Source organism: Lepidochelys kempii, chromosome 1 (assembly GCF_965140265.1).
Source record: "Lepidochelys kempii isolate rLepKem1 chromosome 1, rLepKem1.hap2, whole genome shotgun sequence".
NCBI lineage: Eukaryota > Metazoa > Chordata > Testudines > Cheloniidae > Lepidochelys > Lepidochelys kempii.
This window is the reverse complement of record NC_133256.1, coordinates 78,615,906-78,640,345: the sequence shown is the minus strand read 5'-3', so window position 1 is coordinate 78,640,345 and position 24,440 is coordinate 78,615,906. Positions and strand designations below refer to the sequence as shown.

General features: G+C 40.4%; 1 protein-coding gene across 9 annotated transcripts in view; it reads left to right on the top strand.

Moving 5' to 3' along the window:
• The window catches only part of TBC1D4 (TBC1 domain family member 4), a 159,225-nt gene that overhangs the window by 119,715 nt on the left and 15,070 nt on the right, over nt 1-24,440 (top strand). For 7 of the 9 annotated variants that reach the window (XM_073346866.1, XM_073346876.1, XM_073346848.1 and 4 more), the window contains 6 exons: nt 1,259-1,396; nt 15,292-15,452; nt 16,386-16,595; nt 20,996-21,154; nt 21,997-22,155; nt 23,405-23,649. In XM_073346866.1, coding sequence (XP_073202967.1) covers nt 1,259-1,396; nt 15,292-15,452; nt 16,386-16,595; nt 20,996-21,154; nt 21,997-22,155; nt 23,405-23,649 — 1,072 coding nt within the window. Of the gene's footprint in view, nt 1-1,258; nt 1,397-5,332; nt 6,164-15,291; nt 15,453-16,385; nt 16,596-20,995; nt 21,155-21,996; nt 22,156-23,404; nt 23,650-24,440 lie in introns of those variants that run through there. The other 2 variants (XM_073346909.1, XM_073346857.1) reach the window with 2 other exon arrangements.

Sequence of the window (24,440 nt, the reverse complement as noted above, 5' to 3'; positions counted from 1 at the left end):
CTAGATGACCTTCTGGGGTCCCTTCCAACCCTGATATTCTATGATTCTATGATTCTATACCCTGATGGGCCACATGTTACCCACCACTGCCCTAGACTCTGATTCCTCTTACCTGGTAACATTCTTTTCCCAAACTACTGAGGTGGCCTCTACATTTTACACGTTTACATTTTTAGAAATATATTTTTAAAAATCATGTTGGCTGAAATGGTAGCAATTCTTTTTTCCATTCAATATGCTTATTAAAATGATGAGGTTAATACCACAAGTGACTCTCTTACTTATGAAGTTGATTCTGTTTCATATAGAGGTGCGGGAGAGGATAAGAAAAAAGCTTTGAAATGAGTTCATCAGAATGTTGTTGTTCCTGTGTTTGGCAGATAAGTTTAGTATTTTTTTTTTCACTGACCAAGATGGTGTGTGCAGACAGGAAACCTTAGCAATTAGTATTTAAAGACTTGCTGACTTCACTGCTTTGCAATAGTCTTCAAGAAGTCACTGATTTAAGTTGCATGATCAGCAAGCTTCCAGTCAAAACAACAGCTTCACAACAACTTGATCTTAGGTTGTTCTTCCTTTCTGTCACAGAATGAAATATTTATATCAAAGCAACTGAAATGATTCTAATATGTCTTCAAATAGGTTTTTATTTTTTCCTTAATTATTGAAACGTTATGTGATTTGACTTCTTTGTAACATATATGTACGATTTGAATTTTCCAAAATTTTTGAAATTGGTGTTGAGTAATTCAGTGGCAATTTCTACAATAACCTTGCACTTGAATTTTCTGAAAAAGTTTTCACCTTTAAATGTACTGAGAAAATATTCTTCTTAAACTTCTCTATAATGTGTTCACTTTCCTAGTTCATTCCCACTCTAATCTTTTTGGTATTTTTTATTTATCAAAGTAAGTTTTGCTATAAATGTGGAACCACTGAAGTGCATTACAAACACTGGGTATTTCTCTGTCTTGTTGAAATTAACTAAAACTAAAGAAATAAGAGGTTTTCTTAGCTGCCTATACTTTAGTTTCATTCTGGTGTCTCTAATTTCATCATAATGCAATAATTTGATTTATTAAACCATTTTTTGCCCCAATTTATATCCTGTACAATTCTATTGACTTTGTTGGGGACACAGTCAATGTAAGTCAAGGCCGCAGCTGGCGCAATATTTAGAACAGTTGTAGGTATTTTAACTGTGTAACCAGCACACTTAAACACATTTGCTACATTTTGTCTTCTTGCCTGCACTCAGTCCTGTGCCTGTAGCCCGACGACGATATCGTAGTGAGAGTGGACTTCCCTCTTCCTTCTCTGCCCCCTCTTTCCTGAAAAGCTTTTACCAGAGCTCAGGCAGGCTGCTCCAGCAGTCTGAAAATGACGTTTCCAAGAGGTGAGAGGACTGTCTTATGCCTGCAGTGCAGCGCGTTCTTCAGTGCAGCTGGCTTATGACATGGAGTTGTCAATTAAATGGCATTTTGGTGTTTTGAAACATGTCGCTTGTGCTAACAGGTTTTCTCAATAGTTGATCTGAATTGATGAACTGACTGTAGAAATGCTCATTAAAAGTAACAAGGCACATCCGATTCCAGGGTGTAACCACACATAGTTACAGTTGTCACAGTGCTGCAAAACTACTGCGTTGATTTGTAATACCAGTACATGAGGCTTTTTGTGAGCATTTCACCAATTAATTTCTCCTTTCTGTGTTTTGTGGGACAGCATGGAAAGTGTCATTGTTTGGCTAACCACCAGCATGAATCATTCTGTAAAGCTTTTAAAATGAGGGGAGAGAACCACAAAACGTGCGTAATATGCTAGTCCCTTGCTAACGTGCAGCCTTGATACGTGTGGTAGAAAAGGGGGTACCTTGTTGTTTACAGTGTTTCATTCAGTAATTAATCAAATCCCTCACTGCTAGGTGCTTCACAACCGTATCATGGCCCTGAAGGGTTTACAGTCTAAAAGAGGCAAAAAGAGGATGCTGTGGGAAGGCCACATAAGCACCTAGATAGACCAAACAAACAAAACCTCAAGCTTGCAAACATAGGCCCTGATTCAGGAGAGCATTGAAAAAATTCTTAAGTGTTTTCCTGAATCAGAGCTGTAGTGATTGAGATATTGGTCTCGCACTCTGATTTCATGATTTTTGCAGCTGCTTTTTAAAAACAGACTCCCTTTCTTCTCCCAGTCCGTCTTCCAATCGGCCTTTTGTGCACTCCACTACTTACTGGCTTTTCTTCTGTCACCCTGCAGACTGTTGCAATAACTGCTGATTCCCCTTGATGTGGGGAAGAAACCATTCTCCTGTTGGGGCCATGACAGGGGCTATCTTGACTGTCCATCCCCCACCTTCCTCCGCTGCACGGGCACCAATGTCTGTCAGTTGTTGTCTTAGATGGTTTATTGTCAAATCCTGATCTGAAATCTGTCTGTCTGCAGACAGAATGTTTATGCATAAATGTCCAGTCATGTGATACGTAAGGGGAAGTTGCTTTTAAAGTTTTTGGGGTGTCTAAAGGAAATCATATTCCCACTTGCTTACTCATTTAAATTAGGTTATAAACTGGGGGGGGGGGGGCAGGGACACTATCTAGTTGCATATCTATCCAGTTCCGACATAGAGAGGCCCTGATCCTGAGTGAAGCTTCACAATACTGACTACAATGCCATCATTTTACCGTCCTTTATTCTAGCATAGAGTTTTTTCCGATCGGGTTAATTAAAGGTGAAGGAAGTGCCCTCTTCTCATAAGACTCAGAATCCTACTTCTATTTCACTGCAGTAGATTGATTTGGGAGTTATAACTTTGTTAGACAATAGGTGTCAACAGTCATCTACATTCGGTTAATGCTGAGGAGTCTCCATAAATCCCACAATTCTAGCACAAAGTGGAAGTATTTGATTATCACTTTATATTTAAATGGCCCTGCCTTTCTGTCTATAAACATAATGCAGGCCTGCCCCAGGCTTACTAAGGATAAGCACCTGTGTTTCCGGCAGTTGGGGAAGGGTGAATGTTAATTCCACACAGAGTGAGATATGGTCATTACCAGAAGTCAGTTTTTTATTTTTCTGTTATGTTGTGGGCCAGAGTCTAATCTCAATAATGCCAGTGTAAAAATCTCCATTGAAGTCAATGAAGTTGTTTCAGATTTACACTAGTGTAATAGATCAGAATGTGGCCCTCTGTCTCAAAATCTGTTTTTGTAAAACACCACTTTTTGAATAATACATTAGATAAGGATCTTGTGCACTGTAGTGTGGCGTTTTTAAATGAAAATTAGTGGTTAATCCTAGCAACAGGGTTTATCTCAAAAAGAAAAGGAGTACTTGTGGCACCTTAGAGACTAACCAATTTTTATTTGAGCATAAGCTTTCGTGCTCACGAAAGCTTATGCTCAAATAAATTGGTTAGTCTCTAAGGTGCCACAAGTACTCCTTTTCTTTTTGCGAATACAGACTAACACGGCTGTTAAACCCTGGTTTCAGAGTATCTTGTCTGTCTGTCAATATAAATAGACAGTAGGGAAAAATGCAGAGGTTTTATTAGAAAATTCTGTACTGATGGTGTTTCATCTGCATTACTTTGAGCTCTGCAAAACATTTCACATCCTGTTCTTTCTGTTCCTCTCCTTTTTTGATCCAGAGTGTATGTTTGTGAAGATGAGATATCACAGTCTTTAGGCAGTTAAAACTGAGTGATGATAAAGTAGCTATGTAATAAACAGCAGTCACCCAAACATTCAAATCCATATAATTTGGCTTGGTTTAAAGAGAATTAAGTGCATCATCCAAATGATGTTCTCTTCCTAGATTAGATTTTCTCTGATTCACATTACTGTGAAACTATCATAACATGCCATCAGGTTGAGGCATGAAAGAGGAAGTTCACATCTTTCTTGTGGTTTGATTGATATATGTTTTTTTGCTGACAACTTTCTGTCTTGATAGGTTCACGTAGCAAAAGTCTGCTTTTTTTTTGTTTTTTTCCCTTTCCTGGGATGTCTGGAAACTTTATATTAAAAAAAAAAAAAAAAAAAAAACGAAAAAACAGGTTGTGTAATACAACAGTTCTTTGAAAGGCAAAAAGCTGTAGATTTTTGTTTTAACTTCTAAGGCCCTTAATTATAACTTCAAACCACTTGTATCTTTTCACAAACCTGGCTGTTGTAGTAAGAGAGATCCTTGCAGAGATCAGTAGGAGTTTTTCATGTATATCTTGGCTCACACCACCTTTTTCCATATTAAGAAAATGCAGTATCCTCTGATACAGGTTTTCGAACCTTTGAAGGCTTGTTCACAACACCTAGTGGTTAATGTATATGTTACTAGGGAAATTCTTGTTTGTCTTCCCCTTGTGCAATTTGAGGTGTCATGTAACTTATATGTAGCTTGCGGGGGGGGGGGGTGCTCATGCTACTGGCAGTTCTACTGCAACTCTTAATGGGCAGCAGGAGTGTGTGTCAGCTTACTTTTCACAGAGCTAATTTTAACAGCTATGTTTGATTTATAGTAGTTGGATGGGTTTATTCAGATACAATAAATACCAGTTAAACTGTACAGCTGTTGAGTAAAAAGCAGCCCTGCTTAAACTGTGCAGCTATTTTAGGTGGTACCAAAGTGAGAATTAAAGATACACAAATGTGATCCTCTGAGTATTTTGTTTTCCACATCTTCATTGCAATACTCATAGCCAATTTAAAAAAAAATATACTGAGGTATTAGAGACCTAATGTCTGTTTCCCACAACAAACCTATCTCATTTTAGCTGGACAATATGTGTTCTTTGTGAAAGTATCTTGGTGATAATTACTGGCTTTTATGAAAAAACGTTAGCGTGTGTTAAGCACTTCGGGCCAGATTTTAAAAAGTATTTAAGTGCCTTGTGAGATTTTTCAAAAGCACCTTGGTGCCGAACCCCACCCCAACACTTTTTTTTGAAAATCTCACTAGGCACCTGAATACCATTAAAAATCTGGCCCTTTTAGAATAAAATGTGCTATGTCATTGGAAGTACTCTATTAAAATGCCATCATTAGGACAAATCCTTTGGTCCTTATCCAAGTCTTATTCTGTCAGACTTCAGACTTGGTTTCATTAGAAGACTGAGTAAGGCTCTTCAGACTTTCCCCATTGTTAACAGGGTTTGTCCATTAACAGGTATCGTAACTTCACAGAGACGATTCCTGAGTGATAACGAACACCCTCAACTCTGCCTTAGTCAATGGATGTTGCTAGTGCTCGGAACCTCTCAGAATTCAATATGGAAAGATTTTGCTTGCAGTGGTAAACTGCTTTCTGCCCAAGTGCAAGTTTAGGGTGGAATTTGTACTCCGAGCTCTTTTTGTTTAAGACCATTTTTAGGTGTTAACAGGGTGGGGGTGAGGGTGTTTTTAATTGACTGTTTAAAATAACCCTTTTGAAGCTTGAAAGCAAAATCCAGTTTTTCGTTTAAATCTTGTTTCCTTCATCTCAGGAATCTTTGGTTGTTGTAGGGTTGCTCCTGATGGCTAGACTATTGACATGGATTCTTATTTTTTCTGTGCAAGACACGAATAATTACATGGACTTTGCAACAAGGAAAGAAGTTAATTCCAGTTTAGAGCTCACCAGTTTAAATTGTGTCCCAGCTGCAGCATGCTGTTTTACCTGTTGTGTTTTGACTGGCTACCAGTGAGTTCAGTGTGTAATTGAGTTAGTATGCTTTCCAAATCTTTGAAATATTTTATTGCTAACAATAAATTATTAGTGCTCTAGCAACTAAGAAAAGCAAAGGATTTAGGAGCAATCTCTGAACAAAATAGCAGCAGAAAAATCATCTTTCAGATTAAAGATAACTGACAGCAAATATGACCAAAAGAGATTTAAACTGAGGGAGGAATACTTTATTTCTTAACCTTATGCCAGCCCAAGTCAAAGAATTTAAATTCCATGTGATCATTTGTACTGGATTTGTTTGTCCATTTAGTTTTCAAACAGTGAAGCAGGTTGTCTGTTTACCCAACTGCTATTTAGTTAGTTGCATCAAAGAAAAGAAAAGCAGAAGTTGAAGTGAAAGCAAATTGAAGAAAATGCAAATCTTGACATGAACAGCAAGAGTAAAGAGTTACTCCTGGGTCAGTCGTAATGAAGTGATTTTAAGTACAAAAAATTTCAGGTAAGTATTGTAATTCAACATGATCTTATTTCTTGGTAGAGCAATCTTGGGAGGGTACTTTAAAGATGTATTTTGAAAGTAAGCTTTAGATAAGGTGAAGAACAGTTTGTATTTGCAGTTAAATGAAAATAAGCAGTAAGTTACAAAGTGTGTCGTACATAACAGCTGTCTCAAGAAGCTGTCTAGTTTTCAACATAGCATGTACTGTCTAGCATGTAGTCTCTAACAAAGAGGTAGCAGATATACTGGTGTGCTTTAATATAATATAGTTTTGCCAAAATGAGAAAATGGGTTATTGATCCTTCAGACAGACACTTGAAAATTTTCCTATAAAGCATGTCTTAAAGCTCTGGTTAATGTACAGTATTCTACATTCTGTTTCTACAAGGCAACTATCTTCACATTTATGTTCTGGCTGTTGAAAAGTTAAAGTACAAACTGAGAAATGCCTGATGCATTTCATTGTATTTATAATTTCATTTTTTGGGTTATATATATGCAAAAGATTTCAGTATTAAGGATCAAAGAGTATTTGTTCAACAGCTTTACTGAGAATGATCATTCCTTATTTAGACTTGAGCTGCGAAGAGAGTGCCTAGTAGAAACAGAATGTAGAATACTGTATTGTATATTAACCAGAGCTCTAAGTCATGCTTCAGAGAAAATGTTTTAGCAGGCAATGACTACCACATACAAACATGCTTCACCTTGCCAGAAGCCTTGTTTGTGCTTGCTAGACACAGAAAGGACCATTATAAGCAAAATCCAAAACTGTTATTTTCTATGGAGGCAGAAAGAGTCAACATATCAGAATTTTTTTAAATTTTTTATTTTACTTCAGTCAGTTACATTTTTAGGGATCTCTTTGCATTTGCATGACTTCCAAATTGAGCTCTTTATGTATGGAATCTTTACTATGAGAATGCACGCTGAACATTTTTAATGAGGAAATTATTCAGATGCCACAGCAACATCCATGTTTTTAGTTCAGCTGTTTGCAGGATTCTTCAACCCTTTCCTTTCTAGCGATTCTACTTTTTGGCTGTTTAACAGTTTATACTGTCAGATATTACCTACCTATGTTTGAAAATGCAGAGCGCACATGCCTGCGTGTGGCTGGGCAATTAATATTACATAGCATACAGTTGCAGTTTTAGTTTTACTAGTGCACATGTTATGATACAACAAAAAGAACTGGGGTGGGGACAGGGGAGAGGGAGTGTAGAGAAGGAATTCCCGTAGCTTTAGAAGCAATTATAAAATACCCCTTCTCGAAGCAACTTGTTTTCAATTCATGTTGAAAAATCATAGAATCACAGAATAACAGAGTTGGAAGGGACCTCTGGAGGCCATCTAGTCCAACCTCCTGCCCAGAGCAGGACCAATCCCAACTAAATCATCCCAGCCAGGGCTTTGTCAAGCCTGACCTTAAAAACTTCTAAGGAAGGGGATTCCATCACCTCCCTAGGTAATGCATTCCAGTGTCTCACCTCCCTCCTAGTGAAAAGGTTTTCCTAATATCCAACCTAAATCTCCCCCACTGCAACTTGAGACCATTACTCCTTGTCCTGTCATCTGCTATCACCGAGAATAGTCTAGATCCATCCTCTTTGGATCTACCTTTCAGGTAGTTAAAAGCAGCTATCAAATCCCCCCTCATTCTTCTCTTCCGCAGACTAAACAATCCCAGTTCTCTCACCCTCTCCTCATAAGTCATGTGTTCCAGACCCCTAATCATTTTTGTTGCCCTTCGCTGGACTCTCTCCAATTTCTCCACATCCTTCTTGTAGCGTGGGGCCCAAAACTGGACACAGTACTCCAGATGAGGCCTCACCAATGTCAAATAGGGGGGAACGATCACGTCTCTCAATCGGCTGGCAGTGCCCCTACTTATACACCCCAAAATGCCATTGGCCTTCTTGGCAACAAGGGCACACTGTTGACTCATATCCCGCTTCTCGTCCACTGTCACCCCTAGGTCCTTCTCTGCAGAACTGCTGCCTAGCCATTCGGTCCCTAGTCTGTAGCGGTGCATGGGATTCTTCCGTCCTAAGTGCAGGACTCTGCATTTGTCCTTGTTGAACCTCATCAGATTTCTTTCGGCCCAATCCTCCAATTTGTCTAGGGCCCTCTGTATCCTATCCCTACCCTCCAGCGTATCTACCACTCCTCCCAGTTTAGTGTCATCTGCAAACTTGCTGAGGGTGCAATCCACACCATCCTGCAGATTATTAATGAAGATATTGAACAAAACCGGCCCCAGGACCGACCCTTGGGGCACTCCGCTAGATACCAGCTGCCAACTAGACATGGAGCCACTGATCACTACCCGTTGAGCCCGACAATCTAGCCAGCTTTCTACCCACCTTGTAGTGCATCCATCCAGCCCATACTTCTTTAACTTGCTGACAAGAATACTGTGGAAGATCGTGTAAAAAGCTTTGCTAAAGTCGAGGAATAACACATCCACTGCTTTCCCTTCACCCACAGAACCAGTTATCTCATCATAGAAGGCAATTAGATTATATTGGATTAGATTTTCCCTTGGTGAATCCATGCTGACTGTTCCTGATCGCTTTCCTCTCCTCTAAGTGCTTCAGAATTGATTCCTTGAGGACATGCTCCATGATTTTTCCGGGGACTGAGGTGAGGCTGACCGGCCTGTAGTTCCCAGGATCCTCCTTCTTCCCTTTTTTAAAGATGGGCACTACATTAGCCTTTTTCCAGTCTTCCGGGACTTCCCCCGATCGCCATGAGTTTTCAAAGATAATGGCCAATGGCTCTGCAATCACATCTGCCAACTCCTTTAGCACTCTCAGATGCAGTGCATCCGGCCCCATGGACTTGTGCACGTCCAGTTTTTCTAAATAGTCCCGAACTACTACTTCCTTCACAGAGGGCTGGCCACCTCCTCCCCATGCTGTGGTGCCCAGTGCAGTAGTCTGGGAGCTGACCTTGTTCGTGAAGACAGAGGCAAAAAAAGCATTGAGTACATTAGCTTTTTCCACATCCTCTGTCACTAGGTTGCCTCCCTCATTTAGTAAGGGGCCCACACTTTCCTTGGCTTTTTTCTTATTGCCAACATACCTGAAGAAACCCTTCTTGTTACTCTTAACATCCCTCGCTAGCTGCAACTCCAGATGTGATTTAGCCTTCCTGATTTCACTCCTGCATGCCCGAGCAATATTTATATACTCATCCCTGGTCATTTGTCCAATCTTCCACTTCTTGTAAGCCTCTTTTTTGTGTTTAAGATCAGCAAGGATTTCACCGTTAAGCCAAGCTGGTCGCCTGCCATATTTACTATTCTTTCTACAAATCGGGATGGTTTGTCCTTGTAACCTCAATACGGCTTCTTTAAAATACAGCCAGCTCTCCTGGACTCCTTTCCCCCTAGTGTTATTCTCCCAGGGGATCTTGCCCATCAGTTCCCGCAGGGAGTCAAAGTCTGCCTTTTTGAAGTCCAGGGACCGTATTCTGCTGCTTTCCTTTCTTTCTTGTGTCAGGATCCTGAACTCGATCATCTCATGGTCACTGCCTCCCAGGTTCCCATCCACTTTTGCTTCCCCTACTAATTCTTCCCGGTTTGTGACATGCAACAAATCTTTTTTTTTTTTTTTTTTTTCCCCTCTCTGTGTCTGATGAAAAGTTTTTCTTCCTAACAGATGCTTATTGACTAAGCATAATCTGAAATTAGAACTACAGTGATCACCCTTAGTGTTTTTATGAGGAGGGATATTAGTAGAACCTGTATAAGCTTTCTAGCCTGTAGAAATGTTTGCCCAATGGTACCCTCCTGTGATAAAGCCTTGGAAGACTCCTTTGAATTTTCCCCTCAGGTAGACATTCAGTTTGCTGGATCAGAGGTAAGGATAGTGCTTCCCAACCCTGGTAGCTGCAAAGACCTGGTGCTTCAGTTCTCCGTGCTGGTGGCTGGCCTGTTGTTGCCCCCATAGCAGCAGAGTCTCTGGAGCCATACTGCCATCAGTAGGGCCCTACCAAATTCATGGTCCGTTTTGGTCAATTTCATGGTCATATTTCATGATTTCAGATGCTTAAATCTGAAATTTCAGGCTGTTGTAACTGTGGGGGTCCTGATGCAAAAGAGGTTTTTTTGGGGGAGGTTACAATGTTATTGTAGGGGGGTCATGGTACTGCCACCCTTACTTCTACACTGCTGCTGGCAGCAGCGCTGCCTTCAGAGCTGGGCAGCCAGAGAGCGGTGGCTGCTGGCCGGGATCCTAGCTCTGAAGGCAGTGCAGAAGTAAGGGTGGCATGGTATGGTATTGCCATTCTTACTTCTGCGCTACTGCCTTCAGAGCTGGGCACCCGGCCAACAACCGTCGCTCTCCAGTCACCAACTCTGTAGGGAGCAACACAGAAATAAGGGTGGCAATACTGCAACCTCCTCCCCTCCCCCCCATGACTTCCTTTTGGGCAGGACCCCCAGTCTGAGAAACGCTGGTCTCCCCTGTGAAGTCTGTATAGTATAGGGTAAAAGTACACAAAAGACACATTTCACAGGGAAGACCAGATTTCACGGTCCGTGATGCATTTTTCACAGATGTGAATTTGGTAGGGCCCTACCCATTAGCATCTATATCCATGCCTGGACAACTTCTCCCTCTGAGGGGAGCTGGGAGTTAATGTTTGGCTGTCCACTGAGTTCAGAGTGGGGTGACTATAGTGCTATTGATCCTCTGACCTCCAGCATGCACCTGCCTTACCTAGGTACTAAAGTTTTGGGCTAGTACACATCTGAAGTAACTCCTCTGAAATTAGCTAATCTGGATTTTCATTAGTGTAACTGAGAGCAGAACGCAGCCCACTAGGCCTAGATACTGAGTTGAATGTTTTTAGCAATACCTAAGATAGTTGTATAGAAATCTATCACCATATACTTGAAAGTTTGGGAACATATGGTAGAGCTGGTATGACCATTTCTGCATCCATCTTGGCCAGCTTTTGGTTCCATCTGCTCATCTTAGTGGTGGAGCTTATAAATAACATTAATGTTTGTTTGAGGTGTGGGTTACTTACTTTTCCTGTTACCCTGTAATACAGCCTTACATACCTTTCAGATCAGACTTTAAATTTAGGTCCTCTTAGCTCAGAGAGGCAAACTATCAAAGTAAAATTTAAGAAATTTCAAGACACTCTATTTTATGGCTTGTTTGTTTTTAGTTTATTTAGAATATTTTTTCTGATAATCCCTCACACTTTTTTAAATAGCCACGTGTATCCCATTGTATGCTTCAAGCTGTGTGCATAAGTCTGACACCAACTACCTCTACAATAGTCAATTGTTTTTGGAAAAGGAAATGAGGAACTAAGATAGTCATTCAAAATTACAGGGGAATTTTGGAAGATAATGCATAATTACCAACTTATCTTAAATGTCCAAGGATGTGAGACTTATTGTGTGAAGTACATAATGGTAGCCATGTTTGTCTATAGAGAAACAACCAGTGAAGCACAAGTAACTCATCACATTGTACATACTGAAGGTCAGAAAGATGCGATATTAAACCATAGACTAAAATGTGTGGTAGCTATCTCTCCACCTCTAATTTTTCTATACATATTAAATACTGAAAATAAAACACTGGTGTTGTTTCACTTTTTTCTTCTCAGTCACTTGCCCCAGAATTGTATGTCCCCAAACTGCATCCCCCTTCTGAGGGCTTGTGCTAGAATAATGGTTTTGGTTTTATTATTTGTATAAAGAATGATAAAAAGAAGAGGTTATGCTTCTTTTCTTGTTCTCAAGGTTACATTTTTGTAAGATTTGTAATGATTGAGCTTGATTTTTCTAATGCATGATGCAAACATTTGAATAAATGTAAATAGTGATTGTAGTTTGCATCCTTAGTAATCCCTCTGTACCAAATTAATTAATAGACCCAAATCCTAGTGCTTTACCTGCATGACTTGTCCCATTGACACTCTCATAAAGCGAGCAGATTTTGGCCCAAAATGAATTGTATCTTCTGCAGTTACATGTCATGATTTTCAGACTACTCTTTTCATCACCTCATTTAGATTAGTATTCACATAACATTCTCTGTAGTTGTATATAATAGAAATAGTATTCCTTCTTTTATTATCCACAGAAAATGTGTAAGGCAACTATTGGGCCACAGAAAGATAAAAACTGGGATTTTTCAGTGTTATTGTGGTAGGATGTGGCACTAGCTAATCCAAAAGCTAATCCTAGCTTTTACAATGGATCATTGTTCAGCTTACGATATTCAATAGAAGAGTTTCCCAACTGGTGCTAAATCTCTGTTGAACCTGCAGTCCATGAATTGGCAGACAAAACAAAAAACAGGATAGATTGGGTACATACAGACTTAATGTGGTCCTTCTGTTCAGATGATAAACCGCATAATCATTCTGTTTTAAAGTTCAGTAAACTGAAGTTTTCCAAAGACCAGAACTGGCTCTGATGAAGGTACATATGTGACCTTGATTCAGCATGTTGCTTAGGGCAACATAGCTAACATAACTGTAGCTTTTAATATGACATAGTCTAGCTCACTTGTATGCTTTCTCTTTTTTTACCAGTTGAGAGGTCAGAGATGCAAATTGTTGTAACATTCCGTTACAGACTTACTTCCTAAATATCATAGTGAGCACTTGTTGATCTGTCAGCCCTCCCTTTTCTATAGATCCAGGAGTCTGTAGCAGCAGTACCCATGGAGGATTAACAAAATTATATAAGTACTGTAGGTCCTGGGGGCATGAAAAGTTCTGGTTCTTTTAGAACTTTCCTGCCAAAAGCTGCATCTATAGATGCAATGTTCTGTAGTGTCCTGACAACCTGTTATGATAAAGTTGCAGCCTTGCAGTATTCCTCATTTGACACTTTCAACCTGTCTTCCTGATGCATTGTCATCCCACTGGTTGAGCGTGCAGTGATAGTTACCTGTGACATTGCCCTGCTAGCTTTGTAAACCTCTAAAATACACCCTTTTAATTTTATCTTAGTATTGAGGCTTTGGTGGCCGTCTTTCCCAGATGGCAGTGTGGGGTAAAGCACTGTTAAAGGACTGCAGACTTTCTGTAAACCAGAGTCCTATGCAGGTGTTCTTTGAGAAACTCCAGTGAGTGCCACCCACCTCCTTTAGGAACGAATATCTCAGATTCTTATACATCACAGACCTGAGGTGCTGCAACTGAACCCTAACAGAGTACATGGTAATCCTCTGGCAAGCACAGGCAAATCTCTGGCATCCCCCTTTTAGAGGACTTCCATATAGTACAGAAACCCCATCACTTCTTTGAGATAAATGGTCCATTTTACCCCTTCTTCCTCTGCTGAATGTGTTCCAGCAGCCTATTCCAGGAGTGTAGTCATACCTCTGTGGTTAAGGGTTGTCTCAGGTCCATTTGGGGATGGCTGGTGCTATTTGTCCTTATCAGCTGCTACTGCAAGTGCTTTGTCCAAGCAGTATTCTGCCTAAATAATTAGGATTGGTAAAGATTTGTTTGACTTGTACATCTGCCTTCTGTAAATGAAGCTGTAGGTGTCTGCAGGCCAGTGTAACTGCCACATGCTGAGCCATGGAAGGAGTGCAGGGATGGATCAGTTGCAACAGAGTCAGCCAAGATTTTTTTTTAAGAACAGAGCTGGATATAGTCACTGCCCTCATGGATTCAACCAGTGGTTTGTTTGGTTCAGTGTCCTGGGTAAAACTTTCAAATAATGAAATTCAACAGGACTTGAGTTCCTACTTGACTTAAGTGCTTTTGAAAATTTTACCCCTTGTCTCCAGCAATGGCCAGTGCCAGATGCTTTAGAGAGAGGTGTTTAAGCCCCATAGTGGACAATTATAACTACCTCACCTAAGTTCCTTCTAAGCTGTGCAGCCGTGCAGCTGCCTATTAAGTGCCACGCAGGCGCTCAGGGCTGCAGCAGGGAGAGATGCCTCTCCCCGAGCCCCGGACCTGCTGCGACACCCCTCCCCCGGTCCTGATCCAGCTCAACCCTGGACTGGCTGGGGGACAGGTGCCTCCCCCTCATCCCCTGCCCAGATGCTGCTGTGGGGAGAGAGCTGGGGGGGGGGAAGTCCTCTCTCTCCCCCCTGTAGCCCCAGGGAGCCCCACGGCACCCAAGCCCCTCATCCCTGGCCCCACTCCCAAAACACACACCCCCAGCTGGAGCCCTCGCCACCTCTGCCCTAGCCTTGAGTCCCCTCCCACACCCCGCCAGATGAATTTTGTTATCACCTCCGTATTGGTGCACATATGTCACACATAACAAAATTCATTCCACACATGGGTGGGGAAAAATTAGAGGGAACGCTGTACCTCACAGGGGAAAGCTTCCTTCTAATCTCCTGCTCCACCTTGCTCTCTGCTGCCTCTTCCTCCATCAGTATTATCTGCTCAGCCAGCTTCCTGTGGTCCATTTCTACGTGCCAGTTGGGGGTGAGATCAGTCTCCTCTAGAGCACTGTGACAGGATCTCTCTCCCCTGCTTTCCTGGCCTCTGCTCCTTCTGCTGGGAATGCTGGTACAGAATGCAGACTCCCCCTTTAGTGTGAGGTGGTGGGGGGCAAAGGGGGAGCACTCTCTAGTTGTCCCCTTGTTCCCTGTCACTGTCAGCCATCTCCTGAAGAGTGAGAAGAGGGAATGATTCATGAGGGAGTTGCTGAAGCCATAAGCACTTCCACCTTTGGGCTCATGAGCCTGCTTACTTTTAGTCTGTCCTGCCAATTAAATGAGTTGTTGGGTTTTGTGCTCAAGCGATGTCCTCACCTCAATGTGTTGCATCAGATCCTCTTCAGGCTGAAGGGAAAACAAATTGCAGCCTTTTGAAGGCTGAATATTAGTTTATTTTGCTGCACTGGAATGTCTCTTAGTTTTTCAAATGGAATTTTGAAAAAAAGATAAGCTTTAATTCTGAACACTAGGTTAAGCACTCACTCTACCTGCTGTCTGGAGTGAATTTCAGAGCATCATTTGGCAATTGTGTTCAGGTTGTGGTCCGTGATCATGATCTGCTTTGCCTACCTAACACTGATCCAGCATATGCATGTGTGTTTCTGTGTACTAAATGAACCTTTATCAACTTGTTTTCAAGCTGATTTTTTTTGGTTGTGCTCTCTGCTTGTTTTCCTCCAGTGATGGGGAGGGAAGGAAAAGGACCTCGTCCGTCTGCAGCAACGAGTCTGTAAATGCCAGCGGGGTCACTCTTACCCCCCGCCGCATCTCCTGGCGGCAGCGAATCTTCCTGCGGGTTGCTTCACCCATGAACAAATCTCCCTCAACAATGCAGCATCGAGGTCGGTGGGCTTCAAAGAAAGCAGACTGTTCATATGCTATTGCTGGTTACTCCTGGAAAGAAAAGTAGATGTTTAACGAGAAGCAACTTAATGCAACATTGTAACGTACTTGCTGAACCAGATTTGGAAAATATCTCGTTGGGGTGACTTTGAGTCTTTGTTTTGAACTGGTGTTTCTAGCAGCAGAGGCAAACTAATTGCATGTTGCTATAGTTGTCATCAAGGGCAGAGAAACTGCAAGAACTGCCTTTAAGTGATCAAAATATCTGTCAGCAAATATTGCCACACCCTACTTACATAAGACACAAGAATATTTATTTTTTAAAAAGAGCATTTTGACAGTGTTCTGTCCCAAACAGAAAACAATCTGGATGTTAAGCACCCTTCCCTATTTTCTTTTTTAGTTCTAGAAGTTAATCTACTGGTCTCCTAAATGCACTAATGCATGAAATCGCTTCTAAAAATTCAAAATTCTGACTAGTTAATATGGCTCCGATATCACTCTTCACAGCTGTGGATCCACTACAGAAGTTCTCTCAGTTCAGCAGTTGTAGATGAACTGATAGATTTATTGCACAAATACTGTGTGTTAACAGACAGAAAAACATGGCTTCTCTGCTAGGCGGAACATATAGCAAACTATGGCAGTTAACAAGCTTGACTGTAGAAAGAAGTAATAAGGATGCAGTGGGAGTGGTCAACTATTAAACTGCCCTTTGTAACTTGGAGTGAAGTTTGTGGAGGGGTTCTCAATATAGCCATTGACTTTAATGCTTCATTTAAAATGTTGTCTTCACTGTTAGAAACGTGTGGTTTTCGCTTCTAATCAGGTGCATTGTTGCTGAATGTGACAATAGAAATTGCTGTCTTCACTGTGGCATGTATAGCCAATGTAATCTGGATTTCCAGTGATAGTTATGTGATTCTTTGCAGATGGGCTTGAGGGGAATGAATTGTTGCCACTGTCCCCTCTTGCTCCAGCCTTGGAGGAGGACCCTCTTTCTTTGATATTGCAAAATGAGGATGCCCCAGATAAGGCTGGCGGGAGGAAAAAATCGGAAGAGTTGCAGAGTCTGTGGAGAAAAGCTATCCATCAACAAATCCTACTGCTTCGAATGGAAAAAGAAAACCAGAAGCTGGAAGGTTAGCCACTCAGAGAAACAACTGGGCCTGGTTTTCAGAGGCCCAGACCACAAGCAGCTCCCATTTACTTCAGCTGAAAATCAGGGCCAGTGCTGTTATAAGTTATGCAGTAGTTTCAGAAATAGAATTGGCGCAAGACTGAGGTTTACAATCTTAGAAACACTGCTGTTCCATGCAAAACTTGCAGTTTTTCCTTGGTTTAGTGATTAAAACACTTGAAAAGATTGGTCATATTAAAACATGACACAGCTGGCATATGAATTACTGTTCTGGTCTTTTCATGGCAAGAATTGTCAAAAAAAGGCATAGATGCGAAATCTTCCATGATTTAAACAGTCTCTTTTCATGAGGTGAAGCAAACATATAGCATATACTGCAGCACATTCTCCATCAAGTTCCCCTTCTTTATAAAAGTACATGCTTTATATGTCAGTTTTGCAATTTAAAAACATGCTTTCTGTCAGAATAAGATTCAGCATACTTGTGTATACTAAATATATACAAACCATTACAATACATATCCTGGGCAAACAGCTTCTGGAATACCAGACCACCATACAGGATTTATTCCTCTTTCATCTCAAAGCAAACTGGCATGAATACTTAAAACAGTGGTGGACTGGTCCCTTCATGCCTCATTTCAACAGGATAATGAATGATTTTCTATTGCACTGTCCAGATAGGTGTTATAAATCATAAAAACATATGGTGTTCCAACAAAATGTTTCTTGTATATTTTCCAGTCTTTCTTACTCTACCAGAGAAGTAATTAAGGTCCTAAATTTTCAAAAGCAATTAGTATTTTGCCTCAATATTTTGAGTGCCCAACTTAAAATATCCTAAAAGTGCTTCATTTTTCAGAAGACGAGTGCTCAGCACTTTATGAAAATCAGATCCTGATAAGCGTCTAAAGTTGGACACTCTCTCTCCCTCCCTCCCTCCTTCTCCCCCCTCCCCCCATTTATCCACCTTTTGGCCAAGAGTCTTACCATTGTTATTCAGGATTCCTTCTACAAAAGGTAGTAGTCAACATCCTGGTCTAAATGTAAAACTTGTAGAAATCAAAACAGATTTAATTTACACTTAGTGCCTTTACGCTAAAGAAACTGCAAATGGTAATTTGCATATGTTGTCCTGTGAAACCTTTAGTTTTCCAGAGGCTGGCATTATGCTGCAGTGTGATTCTTTCAGCATAGATATCATTACCATCCTCATTTGTGAAAGTCTCATGCCCACCTTCCATTTCTTTAGTGCACCATATAAGCACCAGTCCATGCTAAGAATACTAGGGGAGTGGAAGGAAAAAATGGCAGAAGCCTTTCCATGTGCCTGCAAACGCATGCCCTTGAATACACTTCTTTAGCACATAGTGTGTTACCTCCCAGTTTGCCTACTACTAGAAATACTAGAGGCCTGTTGGGGTTTGTAGGGAACATGGTTATTCCTTTAGATTCTTTGTACTGCTGCAAGGGCTGTTTGTATCTTGAAATCTCAAACCTTGCAGGTATTCCAGACACTTGAAACTAATCTGACCTCTGCAAGAACAAATGATAAAACAGCTAAAGAAATAAGTGGTTTATAGAGTAAAGAACATAAAGCTAATGCCTCTTTCTTAGTTAATGATTAACACTCAATGTGCATGTCTGGTCTCCCTGGTGAAAACCAGAAAATAACAGTGTAGTGATGGGTGCTGTGTAACTGCATTCCAGTTTTTAACTCACTGGGTTCTCTGACTTGTGGAGATTTATCAGCTGAGAATGCATTGCTGCCAATACATCGGACTTAATCTCACCAAGTAAATGCAGGTGTCTTTGCTTAAGGAACCTAGGCACTGGTTACCTAGTGTTAGAGGAGACGAGATGACTTGAAACAAGGTATAGGTTGTTCTGGAAACTTTCCCAGTCTCCATATTAATTTTGCATTTGTTTGGTTGAGATATTATAGTCCAAGCATGTGATATTGTGTTGAAAGCACCTATTGAAAGCTGACGCACATTAAAGCTAGTAGGGTATTTCATTATTACACCTTGATTCAAGTGGTGATTGGTATCCCAACACTACAGTCCATTACAGACTTGAGAAAATGTAAACCCAGAAAGGGCTGAAACCTCTAGTGGCAGCCTGATTCTTAATTGTATATTCATTGCACTGATTATTGCTTTGTTTTTCATATGCAACTTCCACCCCTTTATGAAATAGCTCTCAGCAATTCTTATCTGCGAATGTGTTGTATTAAATGTACTGATTAAAATATTAACAGATTATCTCCCACTGTTCTTTGTGCCTTCGAGGAAACTTGAATGCTAATAGCTATTTGTTCTGCAGAAGGTAAGATTTGTGAAGCAAATACCTATTGCTTTAATTTTGATAGTGGCTAAAGGCTACTTTTTTAAAACACAATATTTCTAGGTGATTTCACAACAGGAAAATTTAGATAAGATGGTAGCAAGCAATTAAATCTATAAGAAATCTAATTTTTCTGCCCTTATTGTCACTGAGTAGTACCTTACTCCACATGCAGTGGGACTACCTGCGGAGCAAAGTAGTACTCAGTGTAATAAGGGTGCCAGAATCGAATGCCTTTTTGGCAGTACAGGCATTTCACATTCTTATGGTCTTGCATTTATGCAACAGTTTGCATTAAAAAAATCAGTGGGTTTTTTTGCCTTTGAAGAACAACCGTTGTTCCCTAAAGGTAACTTTTAAAAAAAACCAGGTGTAATATCCAAGTTTAGATTGAAGCTCATTGAAGTAGGAGCTCTCCTAAATGCTTCGTGCCTAGCACAAAGCTACTGGGTCCCCTAGACACTACCACAATACAAATAATTACAAGAATTTTTTATTGGGCCCTTGTCAGTCAGATAAAGATGAGGACAAATTATAAAGCACTTAAGGATACTCAGCAACTAGACTTGTGGAATGGCCTAGACATTTAATTTCTGATCCTCTACGTGTCCTAATTAACTGAGGCTTGTCATGGGTTTCTTCCACTTTTCACTGAAGCATCGGGTATTGGCCATTTCTGGAAATAGGGTAGCTAGTTTGAGGGACAGAGGGTCTGATTTGGATTTGCAAGTCCTGTGTTCCCATAGAATCCCCAGTGTTGGTTTGTATCACTCTGATCTGGGGAAAAAATCATGGGTCCTCAGTGAACCATGTAAACTTACTTCCAACAGTGATCATGGTAAATGTGTGAAACTTAGTTATTGGAATCCTTGAGGGATCATATTGTGCAATAATGCAGTAAGTAACCTGCTCAAATGATTATCAAAGACTATTTGCAACAATTGGACTCTGGAACTGCATGTGGGTTAAATCTCAACATCAGTAGCATAGTGTGTGCATTAAACCCTCCACTTCCTAACAAATGCACAGTAAAAGAGCTACTGTGACATTCCCAGGTAGAAATCGAAATTCAGCCTCCATGAAAATCCAGAATTACCTGACAGCTCTTCTAGAAAAGTTAGTCTCCAGGAGTTGCTAGAAGAAATGAGCATAAAGCAGGACCTAATGAGAAGATTAGGTGGTAGAGCATCAGACTGGATTCACCAAATGGTGCACCTTAGTCAAGGAGATTAAAAACTCTTATAACTTTCTGCTGTCCTGCATTGTGACTCTGAGCAATGGTGTTAAGGGGAAAGGATACTAAAATAAGAACCCCATTGCTGTGCGAAGTATCTATTTAAAACTGTCATGATCTATTAGGACCACTATGAACAGTGTAGCTGGTGGGACCACATAATGATAATGATCTTGACTTTGTCTTTTAAAAGAGAAGTTTCCTAAAAAGACTTCACCAAAGCTCTTGCAGCTCCAGAAGGAGCATTCAAAGTCTGAGGTTTCTCACACTGAAGTTATTTTAATGTGCAATATACATAAAGTAAAAATTATCTGATAAATCACTTTGCACGATTGTTTGTTGCTGAGATGTCAACATTTAGCCACAGAAAGTCATCTGATAATACCTTTCCATCATCAGCAGAACTCCGGATCATGTCTTTTGAAATATGGAAAGATGATCCTTTGTTCATTCCATCAACATTGGTTTAAGAATTATAAGGATTCTGTTGTGGAATAGTCATTTCACTCAGCAAAGCTTTGCTAAAGTTAAGAGAAGGAGCAGTTGTGGGAAGGGGAGGAAACACATCTGATTTCTTTTATGTTTCTTGTACATTGGTTTGTGACTTTATCATATTCTTGATTCAGCAATCTGAGTCATATGTGTCAATAGAGGTATAGCCCAACAGTTAATTTAAAGTCAGTCTCCTATTATTTGTCCATTGACTCAAAGTGTCCTATGCAGTAACAGAAGAGAGATTCTGGATACTACATTGGCTGTATTGAGATATTTGATTTCTGATATGATCTCTGATATACTCTTCATCATGTTCTATATTCCAGCAAGCAGAGATGAACTCCAATCAAGAAAAGTTAAATTGGACTACCTTGAAGTTGGTACATGTCAGAAAGATGTCATAAATATCTGGGATAAGAAGTTGTTAAACTGCAGAGCCAAAATCAGATGTGAAATGGAGGATATTCATACCACTCTGAAAGAAGGTATTTATTATGTAGGATGTGTTTTGTCTGGGGCATTTGGGAGACTTTTTTTGTTCAGTCTTTAAGATTATTTATACCAAATCTACCTTCAGTAAGCTTGTTCCAGTGGCACCAAATCGGTAAAAATTGCCCGTTGCCTTTTTTCCCCAACACCAACTAACTGTTGTGCAATGAGAACATATACTGATTCTGTTGTGCCTACAATATATTGAAACAGTGCTGCAGAAAGATCAAGTGAATGATTACATAGCTGTACTACTGTATCTAAGGTGATGTCCCGAGGTAGGTTAGCATTGGTGGGGATTTCTCCCAGGGCCTCTGGATTTAAAAGCAGGAACCTCTACTCTGAGACAAAGATTCCAGTTCCTTGGCTCAAGGCTGTAGCAGACTCATAAACCTTTATACGTGGACTAGTCACTAGACAGGGGACAGAGGGCCACAGTTCATCAGTGTGGGTTACACATTTGGCTATGGAAGCTCACCCTAACAATTCCCATATGGGTTACCCCTTGTAACACAATGCCCCAGTTGGGAATTGAATCTGAGATATCTGGGCCTAAAATCATGAGCCTTTGTTGTTTAAGCATTAGCTTGAAGTCAGTAGTAGACTTATAAACCTCTATGTGAACTAGCCAATACATGGAGACAAAAGGACTATACTATTATTGTGAGGTACATATAGATTAAGTCTTTATCGTGGTTCTCAACCTTCAAGTTAGGAACCTTAGTTATAATGCATTGTATGACATTATCTTTATAAAACAGAAGTCACTATTATGGATAAAAGCTTTCACACTGTTCAGCTGCTCAGGGCATTCGTTTTCTCTCTCCTCTGATTTTAGGTGTACCAAAAAGCCGCCGGGGAGAAATTTGGCAATTTCTAGCTGTACAACATCGCGTAAGACATGGACTGCCAAGCAAACAACAACCTCCTGACATCTCGTACAAAGAACTCTTGAAACAGCTGACAGCTCAGCAACATGCTATCCTTGTAGATCTAGGTACTTTTGTGGTGGTTGATAGATGCTCTAAAGTGTACTTTGTGTCCTATTGCTGAGGTGAATGGAAAACGTTGGTTTTTAGTTTAAGTTTTGGGTTGTTTCATGTTGGTACAGAAACAAAGATGCTACTGTGCATTAACATATGTTCTGTCTAGGCTGCCTTCGGTGTTGTCTTTGCCAAACACTCCTGCACCTTTAGTTTGTGCTGTATGCATACCATGTCTGCAATGGGAGACACTTAGCCTGCAAAATTGCACTCATCAAATTCATGGGTAACTGCAGAGCAGGAAGAAAATGGACTGGAGTGGAGCAGGAGTGAACCACAAACTTGAAGGATATTATTCTGGCACTGTTGAAGTCAGTGGTAAAATTCACTGTGACTTCAGTTGGGGTAGGATTTCACCTGAAGGATGAAAAGAAAAACAGAGCTGTGTGAAGAGAGGACAGGGCTATGTAGGCTGGCTGACTTATGAGAAAGCAATGGATCAGTCAGTAATGGTTGGAGGGAGATGACAGAAAAGCAAATAAAAATGAAGGGAAAAAGGGAGAGAGGAGATCAGGGTAACATTAAGAATAATTATTCTTGGAGAACATGAATTCAGGTGTTACTTTATTTACTCTGTTTTTTAAAAATTACAAATGCATGAAATTGATCCTCCTCCTCTCTCCTCTCCCACCCTCTCGTATGTCAGTTGTCTTAGATTGTAAGGGGCTATCTTTCTGTGTGTTTGTATAGAATCTAGCACAATGGGGCCTGATCCTGATTGGAAACTCGGTGCTACTGAACTAGAAAGTATTGGATCCTGCAGCTTGAACCTAGCCCTAACCTGAAGTAGCTATAGTACAACTTTGGGGGGGAAATAATAGGTTCCAGAACTTCTATTTTTTTTTCTGTTTCATAAATAAAAAAATAAAATAAAAATAAATCAAGTGTATAACAAACAACTATCCAGTGCTTAGATACAGCAGCAATGGGTGCCCTAGAACTACCCAAGATATGGTTTTATTCAGTACAGCTTTGATATTGCCCTAGTCAGAAAGTATGACCAACTATCCAAATTTTGTTTCATAATTTAAATCCAATTCTAAGGATATGTTCTGGGAAGGCGTGATAAGAGAAACTTCTACAAATACAGAGGAGAGGAGTTTTATGGGTTTCTTCTCTCTAGAAAAGAGAACTGAGAATTAAATACCTCTTTTTTTTTTTTTTTAATATTTATTTATTTATTTATTTTTATTTTTACATCAGGCAGGACATTCCCTACACATCCTTACTTCTCTACCCAGCTGGGAGCAGGGCAGCTGTCACTCTTTAATCTCCTGAAAGCTTATTCTTTGCTGGACAAGGAAGTGGGTTATTGCCAAGGTATCAGCTTTGTGGCTGGAGTACTGCTTCTACACATGAGTGAGGAGCAAGCCTTTGAAATGCTGAAATTCCTCATGTATGATCTTGGCTTCCGTAAACAGTACAGGCCAGACATGATGTCACTACAGGTAAGTTGGTCCTTTCTCCTAAAACAAACTAAACTTGAATCTGCTGTAGGGTTTCCTAGGGGCTGTGCCTGTTCTAATACTTGGAAAGTTGCAGTTTGTTATGATAAGTGCTAGAGGTGAGTAAAATGCATATAGTTAACCTTGCCAAACATCTCTCTTCTTTTCTCATTTAGAAGTAGATAAATGAATCTTAAGAGTTGTAAAGTTCTTCCCATCACAAATCGTGATACTCTTCCATTTGGGACCTGTGCTTTTTCTTTTCATCCCTTCCTTTCCTGCTCATTTTTCTGCCCTCCCCTCAAAAAACAAAGCAAAAGCAACCACTCTCCAAACCCCATATAAACCATGATCATTTTTATCTGTCTGCTGGCCCCTGCCTTCACGCAGAGAATGAGTAAAAACAAGGAAACCCTCAACTAAAAGGTGAAGATTAAAGGCCTCGCTCCTGTTTGTTACATCATTTTGTTAATTCTATCCAGCAGGGTTTAGAATTTAAAAAAAAAAACCAAACGCGCCCCCACTGCTGTTTCACTTTGGGAAGCCTTTAAAGCCTTCATCAGAGGCTGTATCATCTCTTAAGCCACCTTTCAAAAGAAATGGGGACAACATAGAATTGATACATTTTTGAAGGAAATTAAGGTCTTTGATGTAGACTATCCTTGTGCGCCCTCCCCAGAGAAACTCCAGGTCCCTCATCAATCTAAGATATGAAATCAACAAACTTCTGTCCCAAAAGGTTATGTTTGCTTTATTTTGTTTGATGATGTTGCCGCTAATCACAATAGTAGCAA